This window comes from Seriola aureovittata, chromosome 17, assembly GCF_021018895.1.
Source record: "Seriola aureovittata isolate HTS-2021-v1 ecotype China chromosome 17, ASM2101889v1, whole genome shotgun sequence".
Lineage (NCBI taxonomy): Eukaryota > Metazoa > Chordata > Actinopteri > Carangiformes > Carangidae > Seriola > Seriola aureovittata.
Genome location: NC_079380.1, coordinates 16255832 through 16276413, shown reverse-complemented (window position 1 = coordinate 16276413; position 20582 = coordinate 16255832). Strand labels below are relative to the sequence as shown.

Genomic DNA, 20582 nt, shown 5'->3' with positions numbered 1-20582 from the left:
CGACTCTGGTTCGTGAGTTTCCACAGATCCTCACGGTTGAGCATGTTTCTTTCTTCTTCTTTTTTTTAACTAAACGATAAGACTGATGTTTTTTAGGTAAATGATGTAGAAAACTTAATTCATGACACAGAACTTTAATGTAAACTTTTTTTGAATACACATTTTTAATTTGACAGTTAAGTCACGAGAAATTTTACATTCAAGACTCTCAAGGTGCCTTTGAACTCTTCTCACTAGGTCCACCCTGGGTTTCCCCTTTAGCTTTGAATTTCATATTGATATAAACACACACACACACACACACACACACACACACACACACACACACAAACACACACACACACCAGTCACATGAAAGCATGAATGAGATGAAGGTGTCACAAGCAAAAAGGGAATGTGAAAAATAGAGAACAATCATAAAAAGGATGCTTGCGGCAGTCCACTAATTACCCTCCCAAACACAGCGTCCTGATTGATGTGTACAGGAAGAGTCACTTGTATAGAGCACACACATGCATACGCACAGTGCGTGCACAGACACTCACAAAGACACACATGTCGGAAGACCCACACACATATGCAGGCACATCTGTGGTCTTGTGTTCTCTCTTTCACTTGATTCGCTGCTGTGTCTGTCCTCCTGATGCAAATGAAACAGTACCTGTGCTGTATCCGTAACTGATAATGCTTTTGTAGGTGTTCTCTATCAAACAGCTTATCACTCACCCTCAAACCTAATCAAGCAACATCAAAAAACAAATCAAGTTTGTGCCCTTAAGCTCACTAAGAGGGAAACATGTATATTTTAATTGTTTTTAATTAAACCTAGCACAGATGCTATTATGTTTGAGACTCTGAGTCTGTAATAACACCACTATGCCCTGCCGGAAAAAAGCCTGGCCCCAAAACAGCTGTTATGCTCTTTTCTATACTGTGACATTTTCATCAAGCTGCCGTGTGGCATTTCTGCACTTTCGACTACACTGGGAATAGAGAATTGGTCTGCGACAGGCCTATACATCCTCGCCAAGATGCACTCTTTCAAGTGTGCGACTCCTGAGCTTTACAGTAAGAAAAATAGAATTGGGCTGTTTCCACAAATCGGAGAGGAGCAAGCATTTCACCTAAAAGAGCGATCTAGCACCCTCACGTGCCTACAAATGTATCATGGTTTTAAATATTTCACTACTCTATGAATAAATTGTTAGTGGTTAGAGCATGACAGCTGTACAGCAGTTCAAACCCTTGTTAGAACAAGTAATCCCACTCAAGTGTGAGCCGGGCGCTACTCTGTTGATGACTTTGTGCTGTGGTGAAGGGCAAATGGAGAGAGCTTCCCCTGTGGGATCAATAAAGTATCATATTATTGTAAATAGTGATTCATAAGCCTATCTGTGTGAGAGACTGTGAACTTGGCTTGTTTTGTCAAAGCCAGTGGCGGTGCTCTGGGTGTTATTAGCTTGTGGTGCTGCTGATGCGGTGATGTCGGTGTCGTGCTGTCCCGACACTGTTGTAGCCCAGGGCACATCAATTTTGTGCACAGACTTAACACAAACTTAACTGCTATTACATAATGTAGACCATTTGCACACATAAACATGCACACAGTAGCATTTATGCTCTCATTTATTACACATATACTGTAACGCTCATTCACTCACTTGAACTTTCTCTGTGTCGACGATCACAGTCATGCGCCGTAAGCGTGGCACATTCAAACATACACACACTGCTTTCATACACACACACACACACACAGACACGCACGGCAAAACGTGGCCATTCTCCTGTGAAAGTGGTTTGGGTTTGGGGGCACAAACAGCTTAGCCATGCTGTGGAAATGACTTGCTAACAGATGCCAGGCTCTGACTGAGCCACAACATCCTGGAGGCAACACTTAGAATAGAATGAATCCCTCTTTTTTTCCCCTCTCTCTTTCTCTTCCTCGCCTCTTTTTCATGTTATTCTTCACTTTTGATGCTTTGTCACTTTATCCCCCCACCACTTTACACCCTGTGCAGTGCGTTTTCTGTACTGTTGAGGCTCACACAGCTCCGGGAGGGGACAGGTGAGACGAGATCAAAAAATGACCACTGCTGTTGAATCATGAGCAGGGGTCTCTCGTCCAGCTGGAGCCCTGGTAATCCTTTTTTTGTTATATTTTGAACAGGTAGCGCACCCAGCTTACTACAGAAAGGTTAAATTGTGTTTTCTTTCTCTCTGCTTTTCTCCTTCTCTCCTTCTCTCTCTGTCTGTTTGCCCAGGATGGTAGAGTACTCACTGGACCTGCAGAATATTAACCTGTCGGCCATTCGGACGGTTCGGGTCCTCCGGCCTCTCAAAGCCATCAACAGAGTGCCAAGTGAGAACATTTAAAATTTTCATGTGTGTGTCTGTTAGTGCAAATCACATTTGTAAGTATTCTCTCATGTGACTACGTAGCCTATTTTTTATCTGTTTGTGCTTGTCGTTTTTTTTTTTTTTTTGTGCCTATGTGCTTCTGTCAGTCCACATAATGCATCTACATGAAAATTCATGTAGATGTATTACATTGCTGGCTTTTTTGTGCATCCGCATGCCACCTGTTCCCCATGGGGATCATTAAACATTCATCTTATGCTTAATCACACAGCCCATTCAGGCCCTGAGTCACAGCTTTATCAGATTTACAAACCATCCATTAATGCTGCTTCACTGATCAGTCCGTGACCATAACCCCATCCCTTTCATCTAAAACTCAGTTCTTGGCCAAACTTTTTAACTTTTATTGATTTCTTTTGTCCGGCTGCCCGATCAGGCAGCTTTTAATCATTGCAAGCACCAATTAGCCTGCCAGAGCTAGGTTCAGTCTGGTCTTGTTTCCTGGTTTTAGCGCTTAGTGGTTAGCCAAGCATTAGCAGCTAATGCTAATGACGTTTCAGATATGTAGTTTGTTTTGTTAATGAATTTGGTCAAAAGTATGTGCTTTGTGATTGTGAAAAAGGTGAACCTTTTTACCTTTTTCTTAGATGTACTTTAAGTGACAAATAACACATTCTTTGTCCTTTTCGCATTAAAGTGGATAAACAAGACAGTAGGATTCTGTCCTTATCAAATGACCCACAGTTCCTCCCTCCTGCAGAAAATCTTGGATAAACAAAGCACGTAAACGTAGAAACTTTCCCTGAGTATCTGAAACTGAGAGAGACTGTCTCTTCCACTTTTAAATAACCATGAAATGAATCTGCAGCAGATGGAGCTGATTTCATAAAAGCCCTGTTGCCTGATTCACTTTGGACCTTGGGGACAGATACCATAGGAGAAAGAAACTTACTAGTGACTTTGTACAGTAAATTTCAAGTTTTTTAAAGATATAAGGGTATCATACTTTGGATTGTCGATAGATATCTTTGTGTCTGCATGTGAGATACATGATCTGTTGATCAGGTGACTGCAGGTGTGTACTATTACAACACTTTTCTGTCCACAAGCTTAGCTTCATTTGCGTTATCTCTACAAGCCAACATGTAAAACGTTTCTATATCATCATTTCACCTTATTATGCTACCTTTTTTAGCTCATATATCCCCTCGTTTGTTTCCCTGCTTTCACTACCTCCCTCGAAAACCCCTCTCTGTTTTTTTTATACAGATTACTGAGAACAGAAACTTCCACTGTCTAAATCTAAAATGATAGCTTTTCCTCTACCTTGAGCAACTTCTGCTCACCAACTGAGTGTCCAATCATGGAAGATTCTTCATATTAAGTGTAATTACCTGAAAAAAGTATCCTGCCTCAATTGCTTTCAATTTTCCACACATTTTGGACAAGGACAAGTTACGTTTCAGGTGAAGCCATCATCAAGGAATCCACTCAGCCCAATATTTCAGTCAGTCACAGCAGCAGCACTCAGAAAATACGGATGTTAACTGCATTACTCTTCAAGTAGTGTGATTAGAAGATATTGTGCGCAGCAGAGTGTGTATGTGTTTCAGGGACAAGTGCACAGATTGTAAACAAATCTGCTTCTCTGGAGGTGATTATGCATCACAGTGCGAGTCTCCAGATACATGGGTTTCTTATATATGCATTTCATATGCATGCATATACATATATATATGCAAGATGTGTGCGCATGAGCCTACTCTTAGTTCCTCTCTTTTATATTTGTTCATACTGTAGTTGTGTGTGTGTGTGTGTGTGTGTGTGTGTGTGTGTGTGTGTGTAATTTGTGCATATTGCTGTTGTTTATGTTGTTATCAGTCAGCTGCATGTAATTACTGTATGGTGGCCTGATTATGTCCCCTATCCGTGACCCCGTTAGAGGTGAGGAAGCATGGGGAGAAAGCTATTAGTTCCTTGTTTTGTTGGATCGCCACGATACACAGGGAGCACAAGCACATCCTGACCCCTCACACATCTCAATTTGTTACCCTCTGACAAAATGGCAGATAATACCCCTATGCTATGTGTGTTTGTGTGTGTGTGTGCTGCTGTGTTCGACTTTTTGATGAAATTGGTGTGAGACACAGGAAATGCTAGACAGAATAAGGGTGGGAAAGACGAATAAACACTATAGAAACGAGAAAAAGGAGAGAAGAAAAGACGAGAGGACTCTGCTGGTCTTTGGTGAATAGCACAGGCAGGTAGCTGTAAATGTGTTTCCACTGTGGCGCAAGGGGAGGCATCCATCTTTATCTGGGACCAGCAGGAGCTGGCAAACTGGTATAGTCACCAGGAGGGGAGAGAGATGGAGGCAGGTAGAGAAGGAGAGAGAGAAGGAAAAAGAAAGAGGCAAAGAAGAAAAAGATGAGAAAAAGACTGTGTGATACCATATTGTTTCTTTTCTCTGTAGTTTGTGTCATTTCTTTGTCTGTGAATATTTTCTTTCTTTCTTTCTTTCTTTCTTTCTTTTTTGGCACTCCCTATTTTTCTGTACACCCTCGGGCCCTGTCTCATCCTCGTTCTACCCCCGTCTCTCCCTCCATCCATCTCCCTCTCTTCACCCAATTAGGCCTAATGGAACGGTGGCCTAATGACAAGAACCCTGGGGAACAAACACATTTAGACTCGCCTCCAGTCGCCACCGGAGACGCATATTCACCAGCAAACGCGACTGCTTCCCATTTAATATCAGTTGACAAGACGGATTAGCCAGAGGGAGAAGTGTGCACACTCACCTCAGGAAAAAGTCTTTCCTCTGCTGTCTTGAGATAAAAGTTCCATAAACCAAATTTAAATTTTATTGTTTTTTTGTTTTTTTTACTTTTTAATCCAAGAAAGATAAGATCCACACATTCATGTTCTAGTAATTTGTCATTCACAGTCTGTTTCTCTACAAAGATCTTTGCCTAATTCAGGACTGAACTTCAAGTCTATAAAAAACATAATAAAAAAAGTTTGGCAAAAGGTGCCAACTACACTTGGAGCACAAACAACAAGTAAACTATTCACCATCAGTTAGTTCCACACATGCAGAGACACACTGCATGAATAAATGGATCTCTAAACATGAGCACAAACTCTCAAAAGGGACTGATAGCATTGATCACCACTTAGGACATAGGAGAATTTTCTTTTATGCGGTTTAATATTTTTGTTTTTTACTGCCAGCAAATATTATCTACATGTGGGAACATCATCCTCATTGCTCTCTCCCTCTTACTCTCTTCCTCTCCTGTCTCTGTCAGCCTCTCTCTTGTCATTCAGTCTGTTGGCAGTTTAGATGCACTGTTGTGCTTATGACACATTAACCTACTGGTGAGTTGTCATTCACAGATCCCAGTGTGGCACTGCAAAACACAAATGCAAACACGTCTGACGAGTAGAGTAGAGACACACACACACACACACACACACACACAGTCACACTTGTAGTAAAACACACACACCTCTCTCAGGTGTACAGGGTTGCTGTGATCTCATCAGTGGGTCTCACCTCTCTCTCTGGTTAGTCCAATCAGCTGTCATTATGTTCCGCTAATCACCATCTCAATATGTCATCACTGTGGGACAGACCCAGCCGCAGGGGATGAGGTCATCATTATTCGACAGGGGACACGCTTGTGTTTCTGCAATTAGGTTTCATCTAATCATAAATGGGACCTCATGTAGCCCAATTATGCTTCTGTGTTCATGGGGTGGACGGTAGTTAGTATATGTGTTACTGCGCATGTGATTGTTTTTATGATATTCTACCTTTTTTAAAGCCCTTGATCTGTTTGGGAGCAGTTCTTGTACAACATGCCTAATTTATTATTGCCTTAGGATGTGTGTGTCTTACATACAGCCTCCTCTGAAGAAGCTGTTAACTTCCACTGCTTAACCACTTTGTCTGTATGTACAGTATGTGTGTGCAGTTCTGTGTGTGTGTTTTGTTTTTTTTTCCACTTCTTTGTTTAGCTGTCAAAAGCAAAATTCAGTAGTAGTAGTTCAACTGTTGTGGATGTTACACATAGATGCCCAAAAATGGAGGGAATACTTTTAAACAATTCTGTCTTCTGGAAATGATGTACAATTATTATTAAATTGCAACAACAAATACCTTCGAAAGGACAATTTATACCATTCAGATCACATTTTTTAAGCAATATAATGAGGAAACATTATGATAAACACATCTGCAAAGTTGCAAAACTTTCATATTAAACATATCTGCGAAATGTTCACTGACAACATAATCTATAGTTATGGTTCGGCCACTCAGAAGTTGGCTGAGTTGAGGGAACAACGTAGGTTTTGGTTAAACATTGAAAAACTGACTGAAACTACAGGATGTGTTTACTTTTTTTATTATTTAACCAAAAACACATTATTTCCGTGACCTTAACCAATGTTAGAAGACTAAACCTAAGGTTGCAATCCATGGTGTGGAAGGCCTGCATTTTACAGGCTTACAATCCACCCAGATTACGTCCCTATGATTATTTAGCAGTAGAAAAAAAAATGTAATGAACATAATCCATTCCCTTCAAAATTTATTTCACAAAGTAATTTATTAGTGCATAAGTGTCATTTCTAGGAGACAGGGATACTTTGAATGCATTAGTAGGGTGCTACTACATTCAGTAGTAGTATTCATAAGGTAAAATTTATGACCACGAGCAACCACTGATGAAGCAATCTATATGCAAATAGTAAATCCCCTTTTTTTTTTTAGTGTAAACCCATGATAATGTATTACTGATTGATTGACCTGCTGAAATACACAGGTATGCGAATTCTGGTGAACCTGCTACTAGACACTCTACCCATGCTGGGCAATGTGCTGCTGCTCTGCTTCTTCGTCTTCTTCATCTTCGGCATCATCGGCGTGCAGCTGTGGGCGGGGCTACTGAGGAACCGCTGCTATCCTGAGGAGAACTTCACCCTGTGAGTTATAAACACAGAAAAAAATGAAGTTGATGGGCCACAAATTGAAAGTTGTGGCCCTGCCTTGATAATTTCTTCTCCATTTCATCATGTCATACTTGTGAGATACCCATATTATACTACTAAATCTATCATCTGTTGTACCTGTTCGTGAAATAAACCATTTCCATCTGTCCCTCAAGCTATAAAGCAGAAACAGAACAGGCTTCTTTTTTTTCCCAGTTTGAATGTGGGTAGATTGCAGCTGCATGCCTCCATATTCATGACCCCACATGACAGCATCACCTACTGTGTCAGTGTGTGTGAGTGACATTCACCAGTGTACAGGGTTTGATTTCATGACATTCTCCCAGTTTCTTCTTTTATGCTGGCATCAGCTTGCTAGAAAGACACAAGGCCCTGATATGTGTGTGTTGTGATATGTATATAAGCCATGTATACCACTCTATGCCTCTGTGCATTGGCTCTGGTTGTGCTGACACAGCGTATACTAATGACAGCTCTAATAGCTAGATGTTAGGGGACACGTGTCCGCCAGCTCCGTCTGCTTTGTCCTCCCATTAAACTTGAGAAACATTTACCCTACCAACCTCTACATTAATCACTTTACGAAGTTACTTTTACCAGTGTTTTCTACGATTACTGTATCTTCACTGGCACAAAGGATGATATAGTGATTAGCAGGACAAACTCAACTTTGATTTACTGAGGTGGGCTGAAACAAAAAGATGTTTTTTTTTGTTTTTTTTTTATACAAGCAATCAGTAGACAACTACAGTGTCTTTAAAAAAACAATTTCCCACCAGTTGCACTCTTAACTCCCACATTTGCTGATCAGTGCAACAGCAGTTTTTAGCAGCGATTTCACATTGAATTGAGTGTTGTTTGTTATTTAAGCAAAGTATTATTTTGAAGCATTGTGCTAACATATTGTGCAGGTAAGCAAAGGTACTTGAGTAGTTAATTAGAAAGGTCCTAGTGAGTTAGCGCTTGAGGACTATTATGCTAAGTAAAGGGCTAACATTAGCTCTCTGAGAGGTTACAATGGAGTGGGCTAAGTGTCGCAGTCAAGTGCAGCATTCACTTTGGCATTTCACACCCTCTCTCTTTTGATCTCTACCTTTTTCTTTCCATGCCTTAATCCACCTTATTCTTGCCTTCATGTATTATTCTTTTATTTTTAACCAAGTCTCCAATTAGCCCACCTACTGCCCCTCTCAGTATTTTAACCCCATGTGGCCCCCTTCCATTTCTTTTAATCCTTATTTATTTCTACAAGTCAAGTTGAAAATATTACATGAAGGGCTTGGGCAATTTGTTGTGGAGACACATTCACATGTTTCACCATTGTAAAACATATCCTGCACTATTGCCCCCAGAGAACAGGCCAACAGCACTTCAAAGCACACTTTTATTATAAAGGAGAATTTATCCCATGCACTTTCAAAGCAACATCATGTAGGTTGGTCTATTTTGATATGTTGTGTGTTCTCTTTTTTGCCATGCTATTTCAAACCAATCTTCCCTTCTCAACTGTCCCAGAATCTCGCTTGGTAACATTGCCGGGAACTGTCTCTTTTCTCTGCTGCTCTGTAGCCTTGATCCTTCCCTCCATCTTGCTCTCTGTTGGCAGGTGTTTTCTCAGTGTGATGCCAGGTTTTGCTGTGCCATGCTGTGCAATGCCAAGTCATCAGCAGGGGGGGCAACAGCCTTCATTCATGCTCCACTACTCTGACAGGGGCCATTTTTCTCCTCGTCTTTTACTTTCTTCTACTCTTTCTGTTTCTTAAGTTTTTATCCCTGTCCACTTTAGCGTTTTTAGTAAAGCACCAGTTTGAAAGCCACTAACAGCCTCTCTCGATAATCTTCATGTCCATCTCTATTGTCAGTCCTTTGTGTCCTCCATTGGGTTAAATAAACTCTGCTGTACTGTAAGTCAGAGTAAGTGCATACCTGCAAACTCTTAATGGAAGGTGGCATAGCCTGATATGGCCACTGTAACTATTGATCCTGGAATTAATGCGCATGTGTGTGTGTTGTGTGAGCGGTTTGTGATCGAGGTAAAAGGAGAAATTCTACTGCTATATATGTCAGAACTATCTATCCCGATATTGACTCTCACACACACACACATACACACACACACACAGATTTTCCAAGACCATTCTTTTTTTTTTCCAACTAAATTTTATATTTGTTTCATGGCGTTTGGAAGTGATGAGGTGCTTCAGATGGTGGCAATCAGTGAGATTCACATTTTATAGGTGTGCGTCATTAAGGTTGGCACAAATCAGTCAAAAACACCGCACACTCACTCACTCACTCACTCACTCACTCACTCACTCACTCACTCACTTATAGGGAGTGAATGAGTTAATTGAAGGTGTGTAGTGGGTGTACATGCATAAGAGTGTAATCTGTTTTTCTGATGATTTCACGCTAGGGCAGACACGCATGCGCACAGCCTCACATACACTTTCCACATGACTTAGTTTACATGATTAAACTATTTGTTGTCTGGTGCTAAACACACTTATCTCCAATGATGTGCTTGTCAGTTGGTTAGTTATCTTAGTAAATACCATTTTCATTTTGGTTTGTCAAATTATAATTGCTGCCTCTGTATCAGGACATTTCACAAAGATCATGATGAGAGAACAGCTTGATTTTTCTCAGACTAACAACGTGCATTCAATGCACATTGTTTCCATTTGTAGATATATGGACTTGTTCATGTCAGCTTCCCTACAGTGACCTCTTGGCACTCATTAAAACCCTACACTTCTGAACATATTGCATCTCAGGAAATGATATGATATGGTATGGTATGATTAACGTCACCTATTACAGTCCCAGTCAAATTAGGTCCATTCTGTCAGCAGGGTAATCAGGGCAGCAGCGTGGAGCTGCCCCTTTTTCAAATGGCAAAAACACACCTGTTATTTCTGCTTTGTCAAGACTAGGCCAATTATTTACTTATAAAGGCCTTGTAGGAGTAAGCTTATTGCTGCCAAATAAACAAAGCTATCCCTGATTCCCTTATTGGATACCTAGATCACGGTCAGTGCTGCCAACTTGTAGCTAATTGTTGTTTTTATTTATTTTATTTTTTAGGGAAACAGTGGAGTATCGAGTAAAACATTGGTAGAATTTGCGAGAACAGCTGTAAAAGAAAGCAGTTCTCTCTGTCGTGTTTTAGTAGTTCTCAGACATTGAAAGCAAAGATAAATAGAAATGGACCAAAATAAGTCCCATAATGCACTCAGGGCTGGTTGGAACACTCTCACCAGGGCTCCTTCGGGTTTGGTTTAACCCTTCTGACCCCAAGACAGGAGCAAACAAAATGAAAACTTGAGCACTAGGTTTCACTGAGCCTCCTCTTTGGCAAAGCCAAGTGCAAATAAGCAGTACAAAATTAATTCTAATTCTCTAGTTCACTGACTATCACTAACAAAGTTTTACAGAGTAGTTAGTAAACTCACAAACAAATTTAAGAGTGTCAGTCTGACACCTGCTTTTCTTCTCCAAGCGGATAAATACAGGACTATATGTAACAGAATGTGACGTCGTAGGTGCTGCTTGATTTCTCCTCAGGACACTTCATTTTGTCATGTCCTGACCAACTCATGACCCCACCCCTGTTTACCACACCTGTCTGCACTAGCTGTAGGCAGTGTTCGCTAGTTCACTGCTAGGTCAGGCTTTTTTCTCATGCACACACTTATTGTACATATCACTCACAGCTCTGTACTGATTCGTAGTAAGTTCAAAAGCTTCTGGATCTCCTTTTTTCTAGTGTGTGTGTGTGTCTGTGTGTGTGTTTGTGTTTCATTTCTATTTTATTGGAAAAAAATGGTTAAAAGAGACAGGGACATGTAAAAAATTTATTAAAGAGGGTATATGTATATATGCTGTGTATTATAAGGATACACAGTACTTGGGTGTATGTGAGACTGAGAAGAGAAGAGAGTGTATATACTGCCTTTACATGCAAGATCATTTGCCTTTCCTTATGCTCTTGCATGCCTTCAATGATGCATTTATCCCGCAGGCTTGGTTGAGTACTTTCAGGGATTTACTTCAGTGCCTGCACTATATAACATCTCTCATTTCACATTCTCGTCTCTTGCTCCCTATTGACTCTCCCTCTTTCACTGAAATCCTCATGAAATTCCCCAATTGAAGTAATGAAACATGATGGAAATCTATTATGTACTACATCATGTACACGGTTTCCATTCCATAACCAATTAATTAAGTTTCTTACCATGTCCTCACTCCAAGATCTTCAGGTATGACACTGCCAGCTCCGTACTATCAGCCGGAGGAAGACGATGAGCGCCCCTTCATCTGCTCCCTGGCGTCTGATAATGGCATCATGTCATGTACTGATGTGCCGGCGAGGCGCGAAGGAGGGCGCACATGCTGCCTGGACAAGGAGGACGCGCTCCACAGACAGGCTCTGGGCCTGAGTCCGGAGCCACTGGCTAACGGGAGTGGTGCTGGTGAAGCAATGGGTCTGTGCATCAACTGGAACCAGTATTACACCCGCTGCCACACAGGGAACAGTAACCCCCACAAAGGTGCCATCAACTTTGACAACATTGTCTACGCCTGGATTGTAATTTTTCAGGTATGATCCTTTTGAGTGTAAAGGGTTTCTATTCCTTTAATATGATAAATCTAAATAACTATTTATTTCTAGGTGCATTTCAAGGTTTTTTTTATTAAAACTGCAGATATATTTGTATTTGTTAATTTGTTTTAAAGGCTGATGCTATTTTGAACTCTTCAAATCCAATCCTTATTCTTAAAGTAATTCATTTTATTTTAATAATGAACTTATCAAAATCTGTTTGTTTTTTTTACTCTTAATTTTTTGTTATTTAATTTTTAGTTGTGTTATATTTACAAGGCAGAATGAATTCAGAACAGTGCATTGGATTTAAGCATCTTATAGAAACCGTGCTGCTCTAGAGGGTAAATATTTTGTAAAGTAAAGCTGTTGTTGTTAACTTGTAAATGTTAAATCATAGTCCAATCTCTCCTCCTAGGTGATCACACTGGAAGGCTGGGTAGAGATCATGTATTATGTTATGGATGCCCATTCCTTCTACAACTTCATCTACTTCATCTTACTCATCATTGTAAGTAACATTTATGACTACATTTATTGAATTATTACTCCTCTTCATTCCTGCCAGCTGACACATCCAGTGTGCAATGTGTTTTGATGATTGAACAATGAATAACTAAAGAATGAAATGTAACTATAGTTACACACTCTGTAGATAAGATAAAAAATCCTTCATAACATTTCTAATATATGTGGACATCAGGGGTCTCCTGCTGTCAATAGATTGAATGAGGATATTTCCTGAGTGGCAAATTGAAGTGTTAATACACTTGTGAAAATCGATGGTAGCATAAAGGACTGTCCACAATCAATATCTGCAGGAGGGAGGGAAAGAGGTGGATGTTACGTAAATTTATCTTGGTGGTGAGGAAGAGAGAGGGGAGAGAAGAGGAGCAAAGACAGCTGAACAAGACCAGAAAATGTATTTTCAAAAGGAACAAGTACTGTATGCACACTGTGTGCAAGAGCTAGGTCAGCTTTTTGCATGCACTGCCAGATGGCGGCACAATGGATGTTGTTTGATTCCACATTCATGTGCCATTGACTGTCTATAAAACGGCATTCAGTCACTCTGTGTAGCAGCAGACGTGCAACAACAGCGGTCCCAGATGTTGCACTTTCCAACCGGCAGGTGAACACAATAAAATACAGACATACAGCCTTTTGTAGCTTGAAAATGAAGTCAAGAAAATAGAGGAGATGATAGGAGGTGAGAGAGGAGAACTGCAAAATTATGGTAAAGAAAAACAAGTATGAGTAAATGAATGAATTCAAGGTGAGTAAAGAAGATAAAAATGAACAAAACAAATACTAATCAGTCACAATCACACTCACTTCTGCACTTGACAATGTTCTATGCACTACACCATAATGAGAGGGGACATAACTGAGGAGTGCAAGACGTGCCTTAAAAAACATTTTTTTCTTCTACACACCTCCATACTCACAACACTGGCTGTACATTTAATCCCATTTTTGGCAGATTAGACCTGAGGTTGGCTTTGTGTAGTGTTAGCACCTTTTGGAAGATAGTTGACATTGTGTCACATTACTGTGTAATCACTATTTCCCTGGTTTATGCTGCTCCACTGATTACAGTCTCATGCCATATATATTGTATTATTCTACTTCCAATACAACTCAACAAGGTGGTTCTAAGGACTGACCGAACAAAACAAGCTAATTTGCTTTCAAGTTCAATACACAGAGCTCAGTGGCTTGCACAACACCTAACAACTAGACAAACACATTGCTCCCTTCGTGGTACATGATTGATTGGCAACTTGTGAGTGAGTGAGAGGTCCTAAGGGATGCCTCAGAAGTGCTGTTCACACTACAAGAAGTTTTCAGTCAGGCACTTCCATGGGCCCCGAAGGTACTGTTCACACGGTCAGGGTCACCTTGACTCTCTCATTCTTTCCTTTTGTAGTCCTTTCTCTTTTTCTCTTTTACTTGTCTGAGTTTTTCTGTGTGTGTGTGTGTGTGTGTGTGTGTGTGTGTGTGTGTGTGTGTGTGTGTGTGTGTGTGCGTGTGCGTTCTTTAAAGCTTGTTAGAGTCTCACCTCTATCTGCTTGATACTTGATGTACTGTCAAGTGTGTAACCTAAGTGTCTATATTGGTGTCACATTGAAGAGTATGAGTAAATGGATTAAAGTGTCTTAGAACCAAGTGCTACCAAGGGGACAATTATTAGGGAAGTGTGTGTGTGTGTGTGTTTCACAGAAAGAGAGAAATATGTATACACATAAATATATGTGACAGCTGCTGCATGGAGACACATAGACACATGCAATCAGTTGTAAGCTAAGCCTGCCATCTTAATTTGTGTGTCTGAGTGTGTGATCACACATACTTTTGTGTGTGTGTGCGTGCATGCGTGCGTGTGCATGCATAATGCAATGATCATCTGAATGCATGATATTAGGCTGCCGTCCCTGATTATGCGAAAAGCTGTCTACTGATCAGAATCACAGAATAGACACACACACACACACACACACACACACTCACACACAGATGCAAGCCTGGAGGGAAATCAAAGCCTCACACACCTGCAGACCTGCTTTGACCCGCAGGCCACAGATGGGCATCTCTCCTCCCTCTCCCCACACACACACACACACACACACACACACACACACCCCTCTCCCATGTATGTTTCCTCTTTCTATCTGTGTGAATATCTCTGGTCTCTTCTTTTTCATTCCTCCCAGCTTCTTCTCTCTCCTTCACCTTGCCCTGCATCGTTAATCACAGTGGAATGGGTGAAAGTCTATAGGTGGAAGCTTGGATTTTTACATTTTTGGATGTTTCATGTGTGTTATGTGGAGAATTCCTGCTCTTAATGTTTTTGTGTTATCGGTGTGTATGGCTGTCTGTGTGTGCGTCTGTCTGTCTGAGAGCTTTGTCCAAGGAGAAAGAGGGATACATGTTCAGATTTGTAATGAACAAAACCGACAGTGTGCTACAAGCTGCTCTATCCATCCAGCAGTCTGGTTTTTGAGTTGTTCAGCATTAGCCATTATTGATCCGATCATTGTTCCGTAACCAGCTCGGAGTAGTCCAATAAAAGCCATTTCAGCAGTCCTGTAGTGATTCCCATTACTGCCACTAAAAGGGTCAGCCAACACGTTCCATTCACAATGCACTCCACCCCCCACAACCCCTCCTCTGAACCCTCACTTTGGCTCATGATAAGAAAATGTAAGCTGTTTTAAAAAAAAAAAAAAAAAAAAAAAGGAATAAAAACAGATGAACTCATTGTTAAGGAAATGTACAATGTGACTGTGCACTGTACATAATGAGCGCATGGGCATGAGAAAAGTAAAGGAGGATATTGAGTTGGAGAGGGGATGGAAGAGATAGTTATGTCAGGTCAGAGTCAGAGCCAGAGTTGAGAAGAAGAGAAAAAGAAAGATAGCCAGATGCTGAACTGTGCTTTGGGCATATGTTGGCTCTTTCTGTCTGCTCCAATCAGCCTTGGTTTGGTGGGAAGCCAGCACTCAGAGACCTTTTACCATGTGTGCTAACATTTCTACAGGGGGATTGGCACATGTTATTAGGTTCTGCAAGTGTGTGAGCTTGATGAAAAACAAGTCTGTATATACTGTGGAACATCGCACTTCTTCACATATTTCATGTTTCTTAAATGAACAACATCTGCTTCAGCCGTAGAGCGATTATTATAAGACACTGCACTGCTGTTTATTGTTTTATTTAGGGTTGCTTCTCGGTTATGTTAATCTTGATTTCCTAACTCATAATCCTTTTTCTTTTCCACAGAATAGTTTATTCTTTGGGCAAAGTACATGCAAGATTAGTTCATGTTCCCTGCAGTAATTTCCCATTAGTTGCACTGGGTTTATCTGACATCATGTACTGTACATCTTAACTCACCCACCAAGTTTTCTTCTTTTTTTTATCCTTTCAGAGTCTAACTTTCTGTTTGTTGTCCCACATCTATCCAGATTGGTTCATTCTTCATGATCAACCTGTGCCTGGTAGTTATCGCCACCCAGTTCTCCGAGACCAAACAGCGGGAACACCAGCTGATGCAGGAGCAAAGGGCGCAGTGCCTGTCCTCCTCAACCCTGGCCAGCATGGCTGAGCCGGGAGATTGCTATGAGGAGATCTTCCAGCTGGTCTGCCATGTCCTCCGCAAAGCTAAGAGGAGATCGGCAGCTCTCTACTACACGCTGAGGGGCAAGCCCCCGCCACCTGGTGGAGGCAGGGGTAACAGGCGCGCTGGAGGGAATGTGAACGGAGAGCGGCATCATTCGAGACACCCAAGATGTGAGTAAGAGGGCCTCAGAAAATGACATCTGAATATTTCTTATTTATGTAATATTTGACATTGACCTTCAGACAAAATGTGGACTTCTGAAACAATAAGAGTTGAATATGGTTTAGCCGCTTGAAAAAATATGATGACCACTTGAATCCTGGATGGTGAGTTAAATGAGTTACAATCTGGACTACAAATATGGCTGCATTTTGACACATGTTTATTTCTGGTGAGGTCAATCTCATAATGTCCAAAAAATACAGTATATTTTGTGTATCTTCTTATTCTTTTTCTCTATGTATACTTTTCAAAATAAATGTATGCAACTTTTGCAACAATTGCAATTGCAAACCTATTCTGTATATTCTGATTGCAAAAAAAATTTTATATCTGAAATTGAAGTGCATCCTTAGTCTCATATTCTTTTTACTCCTGTGTCTGGACCTCTAGCATCCCATTGTCCGCATCAAAACAAGCAAGACCACGGCTCTCAGCCACTAGCCAACTCCATCAGTCTGTCTGTCCCTCAAAATCCCGAGGACTGCCCTATATGTAAACTGTCACTGAAAGAGGGGGCAAGAGCTGTGGGAGATTCTGCCAACGAGGAGGAAGATGAGGAGGATGCTGTGAAAGAAACGGGCAAGGAGGAGAACCATTTAGAGGAGAGAAGAGATGGGGAGAGGAAGAGGAAGAGGTCATGCTTCGGACAATGTAGGGACATTTGGAACGACATGAGGAGGAAACTTTGGGGAATTGTGGAGAGCAAGTACTTCAGCAGGGGCATTATGATCGCTATTCTCATCAACACCATCAGTATGGGCATCGAGCATCACAACCAGGTAAGAAGATTTGATCAGTGCTGTCACACAAACATTGTTACTAACTGTTTGCGCAGTGACAATTTTTTTTTTTGAAAATATGTTTGATCAAATTTGAGTCTGCTTCTTTTTGCTGTCTATTTGCCGTTGTTGCTGTGGGCTGCTAACTCAACACATATTCCATGTGTGTCATATTAAAAGCACACACCAGTGATTCAGACACCATAATCTTCTTGCTTTTATTGTGAAATTGCTGCAGTATTGCATTTTCTTTGACATCAGGCTAAGTGTTCAGTTTTTTAACCACTTATAATATATCATGTATAACATGTATATATAATTATAGTGAATATTTTGGAAATTGGTCATCACTGTTAGAATATACATTGCCTAGACTGACATACTACAGTGTCACTGGAGTGTGCTGGCATAATCATTTCTCGCTCCCCTCTCACTCCCACAAATCACCACAGCCTCAGCAGATAAACCACTATCACTGCTGATGAAGCATTGCTGCTAGAAATATTATAATAGCAGATGACGTTCAGAAGGATGAGTGTGGGAGTGGAGCATCACTGCCATGCAGTTTCCTGACAGAGGTGTAAACATTTAGCCTAGCGGTAGACAAAACCGAGTTGGCTTTTAACATTGGCCAGGCTCCTCAGAGGCAGACAAGGCAGGTGTCTGAGAGTGGGAGAAGCCTGCCAAGAGTACACACACACGCACACATGCAAACAAACGCAAATGTGTTGAAGCAAACACACACACACACATACACACGCACACACAAACAAATACCTTTTTTTAAATTTTGCGCATGCACCAACAAGAACACATGCAGGCACATACACTCACAAGCTGTTACATAAAACAGCTTTTTCTTTTTCCTTCATTTCTCTCTCTCTCAACTCGTGTCATTCTGTTTTCTCTCCTCGCTTTCTCCCCCACTCTCTCCCTTGCTAATTTTACTTCCACTTCTCTCCCCTTATTTTCTCCATAAATCCCACTGTGCACCTATCCTTTGCATGTTCCCCCACTTGTTCCTTTGTTCCTTGCTGTCTTCCTTCCTTCCATCCTTCCCGCCTTACCCCAAGTGTCTCATCTACTCTCTGACTCGGTTTTACCTCCCTCAGTTTCACCCGCCATCTCCCCACTTTTCTCTCTCTCTCTCTCCCTCCCTCTCTCTGTGTCTCTCTCTCTTTCTCTCTCTCTTATCCACCCACTCACTCTTTGACAGTGTACAGAGTAGCTGCTTTCTCTCATCTCCAAAGACTCTAAAAATAAACGAGGGTTGGGGGGGTGGGGGGTGCTGGGGGGACGAGTGAGAGGGGTAGAGCGAGGCAGACGCCGGTTACACAGCAGTTTTCAGCTCAATTCCCTGTGTGATTCTGTGCAAGAGTGAGTGTGTGCGTTTCAAAGTGGGCGTGTATTCAGAAACACACGTACACATTTGCATGCACAAACTCGCAGAGGCTTTGTCTGTCTGTCTTTTGAGTCTTTCTCCCTCCGCAATTTCCACAGGCTGGCACACAGGCAGTGGTAAAAGTGTGTGTCTCTGTTCTGCAGTAGAAAAGTCTTACCCCATGCAATTTTATTCTAAAACAGGAACTCTGAAGCTGATGCACTCCCTTTAAACTGACTAACCAAAAAGTTGCCTTATTTGCACCACATCGTACTTAAGGAAAATGTTCATATCAAAAATCGCATTTTGTTCTATAAAGGTATGACCTTGCAATTTATGATTGTGACCTTTGATGATGGATTATTACTCATCAATTCGTCAAATGATGTGGCACACTAGTAAGTTTAAAGACAAACTTCCTATTTGTATTCATGGTATGTGTGTTCGTGTCTGGATATTTTTGTGAGGGGGAAAAAGAAATTGGCACATTGGAATTCAGGCTTGGAAGTTGTAGCTCTTTCATTCATATTCAAGCAACATTCACAGGCTGACTGAGGCCACGTTTCGAGAGAGAAACAGGGAGAGGACACATTTGCGGGGCTGGATAAAATATGAAATACTGTACAGGAGGTGGAAGTAACATGGGAGAACACGGGAAAAAGAATATGAGGGGAAACATGGTTAGGGACTGAAAGGTAATGGAGCAAGAAGACAGAGCAGTGAGGAGGGAGGAAGCAAGGAGAGGGTGGAATGATGGTATTTTGTCTGAGTTAAACTGTGATGTCAAGGGATGTGATGGTTCTGTCAATAGCAATAAATCTCATATCCTGTGTTTGTACTTTGGACCAGTGAGGGAGACATAGGTCAAGGTTAGAGCTAACTGCGAAGGGATAAATTTGCTTGTGTCTGTCCATCTGTCCACATCTATCCCTTCATTCTGTATTTTCTACTGCAACTCATCTTCAGTAGTTATATTAGCATCTCTTTCAATTTTTGTTTCATGACATTAACATTTTTAGAGGTAAATTGTCTCATCTAAACCAATCAGTAGTCCAATGATCAGTCTAGTTTCCAGATACTGAGTGCAAATGAGTCTCAGCAGACTGAAAACATTGTAGTTAAAACTGAGCTCATGAGACTTAGGCTGGTTTTGTGAGCTTATTTCCTTTGTTCCCATCCCTTTTATCATTCTTAACTCTTCCTCACCTCTAATCAAGTATTATTCTCTCCACTCTTCTCCTCCTCACTGCTCATGTCATCATGTACTCCCAAACAATCTGCTTTCTCCTCCGTTCCCTCTCCTTCAGCCGGGTTCTTCCTCTCCCGTTCTGCCCTCCTCTGATTGACATGAGGATATTGATTGGGAGGAGATGGGTCTGCCTGATAATGAGACTCCAAAAGAGAAAGAAAGAGGGATGGAGAACTAGGGGGGGTAGTAGATTGGGAGAAAAAGCGGATTAGTGGAAGAGGAGGAGGGCTTGAGACTGTGTTTTTCTCTGACATGGTTTGCTAACTTTGGCAGGGCTAGCTGGCTATTTCTCTGCTGGCTTTGAAACTGAAATTCACAGGGGGTATCAGAGAAAGCATCTGATCTATATTGTGCATAACACACACACACACACACACACACACACACACACACACACACACACACATACACACACATACACACACACCCACACACACACTCACCAAAACACTGTATACTTGCATGAAGTGAGTCTGCTTGTGCACACGCACATACAAATGGAAATAAACCCAGGATTGACTGGAGCATGAGTGTGGATTTATTATGTGTGTGGTTCGTATATGTACATGTGTTCCTGCCAGTTCCAGATAACATGCTCTCCTATTCAGCCACTGTTTGACACCATGTGCTACACAGACACTACACACCGTTTCCTTTCACATTTTGTTGTTCATATTTGCCGATGTGGGTTTTTTTTCTTATAGTTTCACTTAAACAGCTATGATTAAAACCAAAACCAAAAAACAACAATTTGTTCCCGTGCTTCTCAGGCTCTTCCCTTTCTCTCTGTCTGTTGCCTATCTAAGCTAAGGCGTGTGTTTTAATTTTATTTGCCAGGTGAG

At 41.3% G+C, this 20582-nt stretch overlaps 1 protein-coding gene across 3 annotated transcripts in view; it reads left to right on the top strand.

Annotated features, from left to right (window-relative positions):
* Positions 1 to 20582, top strand: part of cacna1ia (calcium voltage-gated channel subunit alpha1 Ia) — a 141397-nt gene that overhangs the window by 78310 nt on the left and 42505 nt on the right. For all 3 annotated transcript variants that reach the window (XM_056401034.1, XM_056401033.1, XM_056401032.1), the window contains exons 5-10: positions 2265 to 2362; positions 7191 to 7350; positions 11635 to 11983; positions 12405 to 12497; positions 15955 to 16279; positions 16722 to 17110. In XM_056401034.1, coding sequence (XP_056257009.1) covers positions 2265 to 2362; positions 7191 to 7350; positions 11635 to 11983; positions 12405 to 12497; positions 15955 to 16279; positions 16722 to 17110 — 1414 coding nt within the window. The remainder of the gene's footprint in view (positions 1 to 2264; positions 2363 to 7190; positions 7351 to 11634; positions 11984 to 12404; positions 12498 to 15954; positions 16280 to 16721; positions 17111 to 20582) is intronic.